The sequence below is a fragment of the Littorina saxatilis genome, linkage group LG15 (assembly GCF_037325665.1).
Source record: "Littorina saxatilis isolate snail1 linkage group LG15, US_GU_Lsax_2.0, whole genome shotgun sequence".
Lineage (NCBI taxonomy): Eukaryota > Metazoa > Mollusca > Gastropoda > Littorinimorpha > Littorinidae > Littorina > Littorina saxatilis.
In genome coordinates, this window is record NC_090259.1 from 17,701,106 (window position 1) to 17,715,406 (window position 14,301).

Genomic DNA, 14,301 nt, shown 5'->3' on the forward strand with positions numbered 1-14,301 from the left:
CATTCTCGTTTTTTCTCTCTCTCTCTCTCTCTTTCTCTCTCTCTCTCTTTCTCTCTCTCTCTCTTTCTCTCTCTCTCTCTCTCTTTCTCTCTCTCTCTTTCTCTCTCTAGCTCACAAAATAAGACATAAACAGATAACTAGAATAGGTATCGATCAACAAGAATAAGTACTTACAACAATCTAAACAAAATAGGGCAATGAATTCAATTACATGCTAAGGGATGTCAAAAGTTATAAATAAGACACACATGCAGGCAGGCCAATTGACAGACAGACAGACAGACAAACAGCAAGACAGCAAGACAGACGGCAGACAGCTAGACAGACAGACAGACAAAAATACAGACAGACAGACAGATAGGCAGACAGACAGCAAGACAGACGGGCAGACAGCTAGACAGCTAGACAGACAGACAGATAGGCAGACAGCAAGACAGCAAGACAGATGGGCAGACAGCTAGACAGACCGACAGACAGACAGACCGACAGACAGACAGACAGACCGACAGACAGACTGACCGACAGACAGTAAGACAGAGATACCTACAGACAGTTAGACAGTACACCAACAGACAGACAGACAGACAGACAGACAGACTGAACAGACGGACAGACAAACTGACAGCCAGCCAGATAGACCGACAGATAGGCAGACAGACAGACAGAAAGCTAGACAGACAGACAAACAGACAGACAGACAGACAATCAGACACACGGACACGCAGACAGACAGCCAGCCAGCCAGACAGCCAGCCAGCCAGACAGATAGACAGACGGACAGAGAATAAGAAGTTCATTCACGTCAAATACGTAGTCATGGTCATCACAGGTGTCAAACTTTCTTGAGAAGGTTAAAGTTGTCACGTGGTCACTAATGGCGGACGAGGCGAGTTTGTAATCCTGCTGCGTGTCGATGTAAAAGTAACCGTCTTTGTCCGTCCATCCATCCTGAAACAATGTGTAATGTTTTTCTCACTTAAAGATGCCTCCTTTTTCATGCGCTAAACAAAAATACGACATTTTTGCAAGGGTTTACGTAGTAGACTGTCTTCATTTTGCGAACCCGCGCTAGTGAACAACGACTGTCGAAATGTGTGTCAAATGTCATAATTTGGTAAAAAAAAACCAATTGACATTTATATACCGATTATGCATTAATGTATTGATTATGTGCATTTTGGTTTTCGTTTGATCGATCGTCTGTCTTTATTTAAAACAAAACGTGACCGGTAGGTCGTTTTTTGATTTTTTTTAAACATTTAGTCAGGTTAATTCCCAAAGTCTCGGTATGGTTTGCAAAATGTGCCAACAGTAGTTTGTTTTGTTGAGAAATGAAAAAATAGTTATAGGGTCGGCGGGAAAATATAGGGTCGGTCGGGTTACCCTAAACCAACTCATTTGGCCTTAGGAGAGAGGGTGAGGGTACGATTGATTAGATAGCACAGTTATTTAGGCGCAGTGAGGTCGGCTGAATAGAATCAGAATATCGATCTTACCCAGATGTTTCGCGGATTGGATTTTTAGGCTTGGCAGAATTTAGAATTCTGATTGCATTCTGTGACCTTCCGGATATTATACATAATCGGAATTTCGATCTCATCCATGTGAAATTAAAATCGGTGTTTTATGACCAAAGATTCCCATTTTATCCGGCTGAGATCGGAATTCTGATCCTATCCAGCTACATTCGGAATCTCAGACATGACAGTAGCACAACAAAAACACAGACAAAAACACAATCTACAGTATTGATTTTGATATGATATTTATTATACACGTTGGCACAATAGATGTACATACATTTCTCGTCTTCCGCTTTGCTTCTCGAGTGTCTCACGCACAACAGAACAACATGCGTATGCACACCCACCAACCAACCCACCCCAGCCCACCGATACACCCACCAACAGGCACCCACACACACAAATACACACTAACACAACCACACTGAAAATCCAACTCACACACATAATTATTTGAAGCGCCTTCAACTATCATATTAAGCAGTATTAACAAACAACATCTCACTCTTCTTGGGTTGTTGGCACAACATCGTATTTATCCTTTCTGGAATAAAGGTTGTGCTTTTTCTTTGTTTTTCTCTGTTCTTATATTTTATAAAGACTTACCTGAAAGTGATGCCAGCCATCCGGATCAGTCCAAAACACTGCCAGATCTGCGCTTTCTATATCCCCGTAATCGGAGAAACCCACTCCAAACCAGGATTCCGATTTAGGGAAATGCGCGCGCAGGCGGAAGTCGACGGAGGAAGTGGCGTAATCCACGTCCCAGAACAACCAGAAGACACCGTCTGGATCGAGTGGAGTCCTGTAGCGATATTCTTTGTTTTCTGCACGATAAATAATGCTTTCAGTTGACGTATGTGAGTCTATGTTATGATCCGTTTCCTCCGGTCGTGTGTATGTGCGGTGTGGAGTGCGACAAACATTGACGATATTCGAGAAGCTGGTTTTTTCCCCAACATGTTTACAAGTTTTATGTTTGACCTATACTGGACATAAGCTTCATAATGTACAACACTTCTTTCAAATTAATGTTAGATATGTATATGTATGTGCAGTTGGAAAATGTGTCTGCAGCATGTAATAATAAAAACACACATTTGGCATGTACACAGGTCTCCCTTTATCAAAAATGATCCACTACAACACAGCACAGATGATATATATATATATATATATGTACATGTATATCGTAAATGAGACTTGTTAATTATTTAATGTGGATGTGAATACCAACTATTAATTATGTGTCGTACGAGTGAATAAAATCATGTGTGCTCTTGTTAAACTGTATCATCGTGTGTTGCTGTGTCAGTGTTATTTTGGTTTTACTGCTGTTGTGCATTGGTTATGTGCTCGGCTTAATGCGCTTCCAATTAAATACATAGCTGGCTCATCACAATATCAACAATCACATTAGCAATATTGAACACACTTGAGTATAGATACAGTATCCACTCTGTTCCCTCTTTACAATTGCATACAAACCATGCTATTTCAATTCACAAGTCACAGCACATATTTACTGTGCTACATCATTCATGAAGCTGAATAATTGTGATGCACCATGTTTTCTACACGTTTTCAGCACAGCATGTTCAATTTCAAAATTCCTTGATTTTCCCACAAACACATCTATTTCGCTGAGTTGACGAATTTTGTAAAATGCCATCTTGGACATTCCATCATTTAAAGTTCCTAACATAATGACGTAAGAATTAGATATGCCGTCGGGCCTGATAATATGATATAGTTAACAATTTGCCTCGGCAAAGTTCGACATTAAGTTACTTTATTGATGAAATTGTATTGTGTTTGCCTTAAAAAAAAGTGTTACATTAAAACTATCAATTGTAACGTACAAACAAGTCGCGTAAGGCGAAAATACAATATTTAGTCAAGTAGCTGTCGAACTCACAGAATGAAACTGAACGCAATGCCATTTTTCAGCAAGACCGTATACTCGTAGCATCGTCAGTCCACCGCTCATGGCAAAGGCAGTGAAATTGACAAGAAGAGCGGGGTAGTAGTTGCGCTAAGAAGGATAGCACGCTTTTCTGTACCTCTCTTTGTTTTAACTTTCTGAGCGTGTTTTTCATCCAAACATATCATATCTATATGTTTTTGGAATCAGGAACCGACAAGGAATAAGATGAAAGTGTTTTTAAATTGATTTCGACAATTTAATTTTGATAATAATTTTTATATATTTAATTTTCAGAGCTTGTTTTTAATCCGAATATAACATATTTATATGTTTTTGGAATCAGCAAATGATGGAGAATAAGATAAACGTAAATTTGGATCGTTTTATAAATTTTTATTTTTTTTTTACAATTTTCAGATTTTTAATGACCAAAGTCATTAATTAATTTTTAAGCCACCAAACTGAAATGCAATACCGAAGTCCGGGCTTCGTCGAAGATTACTTGACCAAAATTGCAACCAATTTGGTTAAAAAATGAGGGCGTGACAGTGCCGCCTCAACTTTCACGAAAAGCCGGATATGACGTCATCAAAGACATTTATCAAAAAAATGAAAAAAACGTTCGGGGATTTCATACCCAGGAACTCTCATGTCAAATTTCATAAAGATCGGTCCAGTAGTTTAGTCTGAATCGCTCTACACACACACACACACACACACACACAGACACACACACACACACACACACACACACACACACACGCACATACACCACGACCCTCGTTTCGATTCCCCCTCGATGTTAAAATATTTAGTCAAAACTTGACTAAATATAAAAAGGAGTATTTTTGTGTGCGTATATATTATCATATATGACATTTAATATTTTAAAATGATATTTGATTGTGAAGAAAAAAACAACAACTAAAAACAACAACAGTCATATTCATTCAATCATTTGTTTTGACAGTCACGAAGATAGGACTGAGTATTTGGCTTAAACAATGTTTTATTTCCATTCATATTATATATTCATGAAATGTTCATACATTTTATGAATATTGTTTTTGTTTTTTTTCCGTTCATAACCTGAAACTCCCACGTTCACTCATGTTTTCGCACGAGTAGAATTTTACGTGTATGACCGTTTTTACCCCGCCATTCAGGCAGTATACGCCGATTTCGGGGGAATCATGCTGGGTATTTCCGTGTTTCTATAACCCACCGAACTCTGACATGGGTTACAGGATCTTTTCCGTACGCACTTGGTCTTGTGCTGGCATGTACACACGAAGGGGGATAAGGCACTAGCAGGTCTGCACATAAGTTTACCTGGGAGATGGAACAAATCTCCACCCTTAACCCACCAGGCGGCCGCGGCCGGGATTTGAACTCACGACCTTCCGATTAGAAGGCCAATGTCTTATCCACTTGGCTATTGCGCCCGTCTATTTATGAATATGAAACCAACAACAAACCTACGGCTTATGGTGTTTTTTTCGAAAAAAAATTTAGATAAAAAAATGAGTAAGCACTGAGTATTTTTTACTTACCTTCTCTCTCTCCTCGCTTTCGTTTGGACAGATGTGCAGATATCCCGATTTCATGCAGTAGCAAAGCAATAACGATGACACTCACCGGTCTTTTTGCCATTTTACACACCGCCCTTGAGTTGATTTCAGAGATTTTGTCTCTCTAAACCGGAGTTTCAGCTTTCTTTGCTGAGTATTTGTTCATACCAGTAAATTTGAAAAAGCCTGGTTTTGTTCTGTACAGCCGAAAAGAGCAGTAAAATTTGTTTTATTGCAGTACAATTGCGAGATTGTGTTCTCTCTAATCCGGCGTTTCAGCTTTCTTTGCTGAGTATTTTTTCTTACCAGTAAATTTGAAAAAGCCTGGTTTTGTTCTGTACAGCCGAAAAGAGCAGTACAATTATTTTTATTGTTGTACAATTCCGAGATTGTCTTCTCTCTAATCTGGCGTTTCAGCTTTCTTTGATGAGTATTTTTTTTTGGTGCCAGTAAATGGCGTTGTACTGTACAGCAGAAATTCAAAGCTGGCAGTCAAGATGTCTAAACCAACATAATATTCTTAGCAGTGTTGAAACTTCATTTAACATCTGATTAAATGCCGGACGGTTCTTTTTCCAGCTAGTTTCTTTTAAGAATAGGAAGAAAGAAAGACACCTTTCTTCTGTGCGAAGCTGTTGTCCAAAAAGACCGACGATATGTTGGGTCAATGAAGGCAAGTATTGGACAATTTTGGCGGCCACGCGCAGTGATGCATTGCGCTGGGCGTGGGTGGGACTCGGACGCGCACACACACACATACGTCCGCAAATGCACACCCGCCCGCACTCGCGCATTACACACACACACACACACACACCCTCCCCAACTAAAAATACCACAAAAATGAAACAACCCACTGCAACAACAATAATAACAAAGGCAACAACAAACAAGTCGCGTAAGGCGAAAATACAATATTTAGTCAAGTAGCTGTCGAACTCACAGAATGAAACTGAACGCAATGCCATTTTTCAGCAAGACCGTATACTCGTAGCATCGTCAGTCCACCGCTCATGGCAAAGGCAGTGAAATTGACAAGAAGAGCGGGGTAGTAGTTGCGCTAAGAAGGATAGCACGCTTTTCTGTACCTCTCTTTGTTTTAACTTTCTGAGCGTGTTTTTAATCCAAACATATCATATCTATATGTTTTTGGAATCAGGAACCGACAAGGAATAAGATGAAAGTGTTTTTAAATTGATTTGGACAATTTAATTTTGATAATAATTTTTATATATTTAATTTTCAGAGCTTGTTTTTAATCCGAATATAACATATTTATATGTTTTTGGAATCAGCAAATGATGGAGAATAAGATAAACGTAAATTTGGATCGTTTTATAAATTCTTATTTTTGTTTACAATTTTCAGATTTTTAATGACCAAAGTCATTAATTAATTTTTAAGCCACCAAGCTGAAATGCAATACCGAAGTCCGGGCTTCGTCGAAGATTACTTGACCAAAATTTCAACCAATTTGGTTGAAAAATGAGGGCGTGACAGTGCCGCCTCAACTTTCAGGAAAAGCCGGATATGACGTCATCAAAGACATTTATCAAACAATGAAAAAAACGTTCGGGGATTTCATACCCAGGAACTCTCATGTCAAATTTCATAAAGATCGGTCCAGTAGTTTAGTTTGAAACGCTCTACACACACACACACACACACACGCACGCACACACGCACGCACGCACACACGCACATACACCACGACCCTCGTTTCGATTCCCCCTCGATGTTAAAATATTTAGTCAAAACTTGACTAAATATAAAAACACAACCCGGCAAATATAAACACACATACAAAAGAAACGCAAGTCCAGATAAAAAAAAAAATAAAAAAAATACAATAAAAATAAAATAAAATTAATAAACTCCCCGACAAAAAATGTTCGACTAACAAGGGGCAGGACTTTTCGCTTTAACTCAAAGATCCTTTGATCAATTCCAACGGTCTAACCCGACCTTCAAGAGAGAACACAACGCACCCCCTCCCTCTCCCCCTCCTCTCTCCCCCCCCCCCCCACACCTTGACAGAAAGTCTAAGCCGCTCGGATCTGTCTCCCACAGAATGGCGTGCTAAAACGGAGGACCGGAAGTGAATGTTGATTCAGGGACATGATCGTATTTCCGGTCGCAAAATGGCGCCCAGAATTGAGGCTGGAAGAGATGTCGACGCCTCTTCTGCGCATTGTAATACGTGCGCGGCTCGATCTTTTCCTCGGCGACACCTACGTTCATTTTATTTTATTTTTATTAGTTGTTTTTTTTACTTGAAGCATGCATGTTTCATGCTGCGGAGAAGCTTTTGAGACCTATCCGTGTCGTCCGGTTGTTTCTAACAAACTTTGTCAAGTGTTTTCGCTATGACAAGAATGTACTTTGCGTTCGCACTCTCTCAGTCTCAAGTTGTGCGCGCTTTTGTGTGTGTTTGTGTGTGTGTATGTGTGTGTGTGTGTGTGTGTGTGTGTGTGTGTGTGTGTGTGTGTGTGTGATTGTGTGATTGTGTGTGTGTGTGCGTGCGTGTGTGTGTGTGTGTGTGTGTGAGTGAGAGAGAGAGAGAGAGAGAGAGAGAGAGAGAGAGAGAGAGAGAGAGAGAGAGAGAGAGAGAGAGAGAGACTGATGCTGGTGAGCCGTATACAACCTTTGTAAGGGGTGCGGTTGAAGGGGGAGAGGGGAGGGGGATCCAAAGAGCGGGAAAAAGGGAGGAAAACGCAGATGATCCCACGTCGGCCGATTTCCAGTCGATGGGTTGCCGGGCAGAATGTCACCTTGCGTGCAAAGAATCGCGGTTGTCCCCCCTACGTCTTTTTGTGCCCCTTGATGAAATTTGCATAAGCTTCCGGTTCAAGATCCCACTTGCTGGCGAGGTCCAAGACTCTTAGAGCACTTGTTGATGGCAGTTTTGGAATTGTCCCCTTTCACCGAGTGTGCGGGTGAAATCGCCTTTGGCAGATGGTGTGTACACTTTGATTTGCTGTAGAGGCCTGTTTTTGGTTCCTCCATCTCTTGATCTTTTCGCTGCTGGTGTGATGCGTGTTTGATCAATGTTTTTTGTCCTTCGTATTAATTTTACAAAAGGAGGATGGATTTTATTTTACCGAAGGATTGTGCAATTTGTGATGAAAACGTCTAGAGAAGAAGGGACAGAGATGCAGAAAAATTAAAAGAAGGGAACAACCCAATACACACACACACACACATAGACAGACAGACAGGCACACATACACGCTGACAGATGACAACAGATGACAGAAACACGCTGTACCGTGACGTACATGCACACACACACACACACACACACACACACACACACAGACAGACAGACAGACAGACAGACAGACGCGCGCACACAAAGACACACACACACACACACACACACACACACACACTCAAACACACACACTCACACACACTACGATCAACAAATGACAGAAACACGCTGGATAGTCACAAAACAAATTTATTTATTCAACAAGTGTTGGAATCAACGCAATCGATGAGTTTTATTCATGTGTTGATGGATACTTAGTAACCGACCGGAAACAAGTAGCAACATTAAATTTTTTTACAAAAATAAAAACAATCATGAAATAAAAAATCTATCATTTGTTCTGCATAAATAGTCTAAGAGGTATGGCATCGCGTATTAGTTATCAATAGTATACCCAATACGTTCAATGCCGCAGGAAAACAAAGCAACGAAAATGTAACTTCGCCTATGACAGTACAGCAATTATTGCACGGAATATTAAAACTATTTAAGGACGTATTTGATAAATCATATTGCACCTATAAATCATGACAGGATTATATTGAGTATTATGACAGGCATGCATACATCTGACATAATAACCGCCACTTCCGCTTAACATACTGCAGAGACAAGACAAGTCCGGAAGCTGCCAATCACGTGACATTTGTAACCATCTTCCCAATGAAGTGAGTATGTAAATCGGAAATAATTGTACTCAAGATATTTTATGAATGTTATTCAAATTCCATGAAACGTACAATATGTTGATTGGTTGAAAAAACAACAACTCTACACACACAAAATACATCCTGACGGCATTTTCAAAAATCAACCACTCTGACACGATAGTGGACAACAACGAGCTTGCAACATATACATCATGTGGATTTACACAGGCTTTACACAAACACATACAGTTTATGAGTTCAGTTTAATGAAATATAAGTATGTGATACAAAAATAAAATGATTTATAAACTATCAAAATATTTTTTTTTAAATCAGTTCGAGTCCATGAAAAAAAAGCGCTTACACGGAACGATTCCTACCCATCAAAGCACGAAAAGATTCATAGGACAAAACCTCGACTGTTCCATCGTCGACATAAATTAGAACATTACGCAAGAGAGCAAAACAATGATAGCCAAATCATTCTAGTTACCGACGCATCTTTCAGTCAAAAACCCTCAACTCAAACAAAAAGAAAGATAGAAATAAATAAATAAATAAATAAAGGAAGGAAGTAAGAAAAAAAGAAAGAAAGAAAGGGAAAAAGAAAGTAGAAAAAAACACACACAAACAAAACCCAACAACACACAAAAACAAAACAACAAACAACAACAAACCAACCTTCACTCCTAATGCTTCCAGCTAATCACTACAATTTTGGAAAACAATATAAAAGGCGCAGGAAGCTTTGTTCCTCTCTCTAAAATTCGACGCCTGCGTCCTTTCTGTCAAGAACGTAACAATCAGCTTACGGCGTCTAAATGTTGAAGGGGGAAATGTGTTTTAGAAGATGACAGTTGGCCCTGAGGTGTGTCTCATGGTGACCTCAGGACTGAGAGTCGTAGAGTGGGTTGTCCAGTCCTCCCCCAGTCGATCGTGTAGGTCTGGACCTCATCTCTATAGCTCCTGGTTGGTTCATGGAGGGACCGTATATCCTGAAAAATAGTAATCAAACAATTTTAAAAAGAGAAAAAAAGAAAAGAAAAATACAGACAGAAAGGAAAGAAAGAAAGAAATTAAAAAAGAAAGAAAGAAAGAAAGAAAGGGAAGAGAAAGAAAGGAAGGATGAGAGAAATAAACAAATAAATAATATAAATAAAACAGGAAAGGTGACATTAACGGAAGTGAGGAAGAAAAGAATAAATGAAAGGAAGAAAGAACGACTGAAAGACATTTCGCAGCCTACTTTATTCATAGCATGCACGAACCATTAAGCCAACAAAGTTACCACCTATACAACGTATAGCCAGTCGCATTTATACCGCAAGAATCGGATTCACCTAACCCGAGACCGGCACGGTTGGCCCAGTGGTAAGGCGTCCGCCCCGTGATCGGGAGGTCGTGGGTTCTAACCCCGGCCGGGTCATACCTAAGACTATAAAATTGGCAATCTAGTGGCTGCTCCGCCTGGCGTCTGGCATTATGGGGTTAGTGCTAGGACTGGTTGGTCCGGTGTCAGAATAATGTGACTGGGTGAGACATGAAGCCTGTGCTGCGACTTCTGTCTTGTGTGTGGCGCACGTTATATGTCAAAGCAGCACCGCCCTGATATGGCCCTTCGTGGTCGGCTGGGCGATAAGCAAAAAAAAAAAAAAAAACCTAACCCGAGGTTATAACACGAGGTCAGGGCTCCCCATAACGCGTGTCCCTGCGTCCTATACGCACTAGAAGCCGAAAACACGTACTAGAAATATATAGAGGGGGTCCCTGGACGCACTAGATTTTAAAAGAGCGGGTCCTAGAACGCACTAAATTAAATCGTGCGTACTATAGATACCATTTACAGACTGCAATCGACACTTCGCAGTACACTATACGTGACCACAATGTTTTATAAGTACACTGGGACTTTTCGGCTTTTGGACCCTTGGGACCCTTTAAAATACTGCAGTGGGGGTCCATGGATCCTCTAGAATTTAAATGTGGGGGTCCCGGGACGCACTAGGAGGGGAGTCCGTTGGGAGCCCTGCAAGGTGTAAGTGAAGATGAAGGGGAAAATGAGCTGGACTTACTGTGCACGTGAATGGTGTGAAGGCGAGGGATCAGATGTCAGAGTTATACATGGGGTTGTCTAAACCTTGGGGATTAGCGCCTGCCCTAGCAAGCCTGAAACACCAAATCAAATAGAAAGAAAGAATCGTCAACGTTTGAGTGATTTCACGAAATACGTGTTCTTGAAATAACTCTTGTCAGGATTTTTACCGGTCTGGAAGAGTTAAGGGCCCCTTTACATCGAACAAGCTTTTCACAACATCCGGAGCATGTTTCACGCTTCCGATCGGTTTTACTCCTGCGATCGGGACGAACAACTGACTCTGATGCGTATGCTAGGCATGCGTGCGCTAAATGTGATACCATTTTCTTTACATTGTTGCATTCTTTCTGTCATATCACCGACAGTGAATATCAACAGGATTTTAGCTACCAAACTGCCTTAACAAACGAGGATCACACAAGGCTATACGTGTGTCGGGTGCCGGGTTTGAAGGGCTCAGCTGCAAATGTAACATATGAAAAGTACAATTCAGTACAGACAATGCCAAGTTTATTTCATTTTATGACACATAAAGCAGGGGCGGATCACATCATTTTTAAGGGGGGGGGGGGGGGGGATGTTCCGAATTTCTTTTAGGGACAATTCGACGACGCGAAACGTTAACTAGTTGAGGGTGCGAAGCGTTTGACCGAGCAAAAAAACTTCTCCTAATACACATTCACAAAAGTAATTTTAAAACAATGTTTGATACAAATTAAGGAAAATGGAGCAATCTGGTGCAATCTGAGCCATCAGTTTTTCTTTGTTTTTGAATTTATTTATTTATTCTTTTTTTTCTCTCATTTTTTATTATATTTTAGGCTAGGGGGGGGGGGGGGGAGATTTTCGGAAACCCCAGACCCCCCCCCCCCCCCCGGATCCGCCCCTGTAAAGGCACGGTTGTGACCTTGAAAGACGATAGAGGTCAATAAAACTTTGATCGTTTCATACGTACATTCGTTTGTAATAGATGAAGGCTCCTGTGACGATGAGGGCGACGAGAACAACGGCGATGACAGTGCCAACGACAATGGCCACAGTGTTGCTACTGCCGCCACCACCACTTCCACCTCCATTAGCGGACTGCGCAGAAGCCGCTGCGCTCTGGGAAACTGTATAAGAGACAATATCGATGTCGTCATGGAATTTTGGCGTATATCATTTTAGACAGCTTTTCAGCAGAAGGCCAAATCTCATTATTTTTATTCTGAAATAGTGGTTATATTTGTACCTGGTATAGATAAAAAAAAAAATTAAAGAATGTTAAATCATGTATTGGCCATCGTATTTTAGAGAATGTTTCTCATTGAGAATGATTTACTTAATCTAAAGCACCAAAAACATCACAATCGCCAAGATCGAGTCACGCCAAAAGTCCACGACGACGACGACGATATGGAGAATTATTGCGTTTTTACGGGTCACATGACGAAACTGTACCTAACCATTGGTCAAACATGCACCCTATATCAATTGATATATCGCAGGAAGTCGTCATAGCCAAGTGATATCTCGACGACGACGATATGTGACCCTCCACCACGAAATGAGTCGCATGTCACCTCGCGCGGTTCTGGGGAGTCCGGGGAGTATCTGGTAACAGTGTGAGGGTCACCTTAGTCACAGGCTTATAACTCAAACAGTTTTCGCTCTTTTCTAAAACGGTTTTCACCACTGCATAGAGCATAAAAACATAAAAAAAACTCTTTAGGAAAATGAACAAATATGAAAATCATGCAAAGGTGACATACGACTCATGCCGTGGTGGAGGGTCACATAATTATGGAGAATTAATGAGAAACAACGCCGACTCTAAGCAAAGCAAGACATCTCTTCTTAACCCTCTCTCACTGGGACGGTGGCCTAGTGGTAAGGCGTCCGCCCCGTGATCGGGAGGTCGTGGGTTCGAACCCCGGCCGGGTCATACCTAAGACTTTAAAATTGGCAATCTAGTGGCTGCTCCGCCTGGCGAGTGGCATTATGGGGTTAGTGCTAGGACTGGTTGGTCCGGTGTCAGAATAATGTGACTGGGTGAGACATGAAGCCTGTGCTGCGACTTCTGTCTTGTGTGTGGCGCACGTTATATGTCAAAGCAGCACCGCCCTGATATGGCCCCTCGTGGTCGGCTGGGCGTTAAGAAAAACAAACAAAAAAACCAAAAAAAACTCTCTTCCAAAGGGAAAGTTGACCTGGTATAACTTAGACATGCTGCTCCAGCTGGACACATACCCATAATCAACACCCTGAGTGTTTGCTGTTGTAAGTTGGAAGTTTTGGATGAATTCATTTCTTAAAAAGCCACTGGCGACTTTTACGAAACTAATTCCCAATGTGCCCAGAGAGAACCAAGGCTGTGTGTGTGTGTGTGTGTGTGTGTGTGTGTGTGTGTGTGTGTGTGTGTGTGTTGGTGTTTATGAAAAAGCCAAACTCACAGCAAGTGGCTCTTTCGCCGGACCAGGTCCCGTCAGACAGGCACGTTCTAACCGGTGTGCCGCCCACCAAGTAGTACCCGTTGTTACACGTCTGTTGGCACGTTGTGCCGTACTGTAACGTTGCCGTGCATCCTGTCAGCGCTCCGTTCGTCGGGGCGGGCTGCTTGGGGCAAACCACAGCTGAAAGAAAACAAAGGAAAAGGATCACCATGAGCTGTTACAGTAGCAGTATTGTCGTAGTGGTTGTAGTCCTCGTCACCGTCGTCGTTATCAACCACGTCGAAATCGTCGACGTCATCATTCACATCGTTGTCGTCCTCGTCGTGGTCATCATCGTCATATTCATTGTCATATTCATTGTCATCATCATCATCATCATCATCATCATCATCATCATCATCATCATCGTCATAGCCCGAGTCAAATAATACATAGAACACCCACAAACACACACCCCTCAACAACACACACACACACACACACACACACACACACGCACACACACACCTCAACAACAACAACACACACACACACGCAACCCCCCACACACACACAAAGGAAGAAATGACCCAACACCACAATAGCATAACGCAACAATATCAAAGCTCCGTCCGTTCTCACCAGAACAAGTCGGCGTACTATCCCAGGAAGCCGTGGCTCCCTTCAGAGAACAGGAGACAGTGTCGGGGACACCTTTCAGAGTGTAGCCCGCCCGGCAGCTGACCCGGCAAGAGCTACCCATGGTGTTCTGACAAGACGGCGTCATAATCATTCCGTGCGCAGGGGCTTGAAGGGTTGGGCAGCGGTTCACTGGAAGAATGGGTGACAA

The 14,301-nt window shown here is 41.7% G+C and overlaps 1 protein-coding gene across 2 annotated transcripts in view; it reads right to left on the reverse strand.

Moving 5' to 3' along the window:
- Window positions 1–8,466: 8,466 nt before the first annotated feature.
- Window positions 8,467–14,301, reverse strand: part of LOC138948714 (scavenger receptor cysteine-rich domain-containing protein DMBT1-like) — a 100,144-nt gene continuing 94,309 nt past the window's right edge. Inside the window, exons 47-51 of one of the 2 annotated variants that reach the window (XM_070320321.1) lie at window positions 14,094–14,282; window positions 13,473–13,652; window positions 11,996–12,152; window positions 11,018–11,111; window positions 8,467–9,940 (exon numbers count right to left, since the gene is read on the reverse strand). In XM_070320321.1, coding sequence (XP_070176422.1) covers window positions 11,048–11,111; window positions 11,996–12,152; window positions 13,473–13,652; window positions 14,094–14,282 — 590 coding nt within the window. In that variant the 3' untranslated portion in view covers window positions 8,467–9,940; window positions 11,018–11,047. The remainder of the gene's footprint in view (window positions 9,941–11,017; window positions 11,112–11,995; window positions 12,153–13,472; window positions 13,653–14,093; window positions 14,283–14,301) is intronic. The other variant, XM_070320320.1, reaches the window with a different exon arrangement.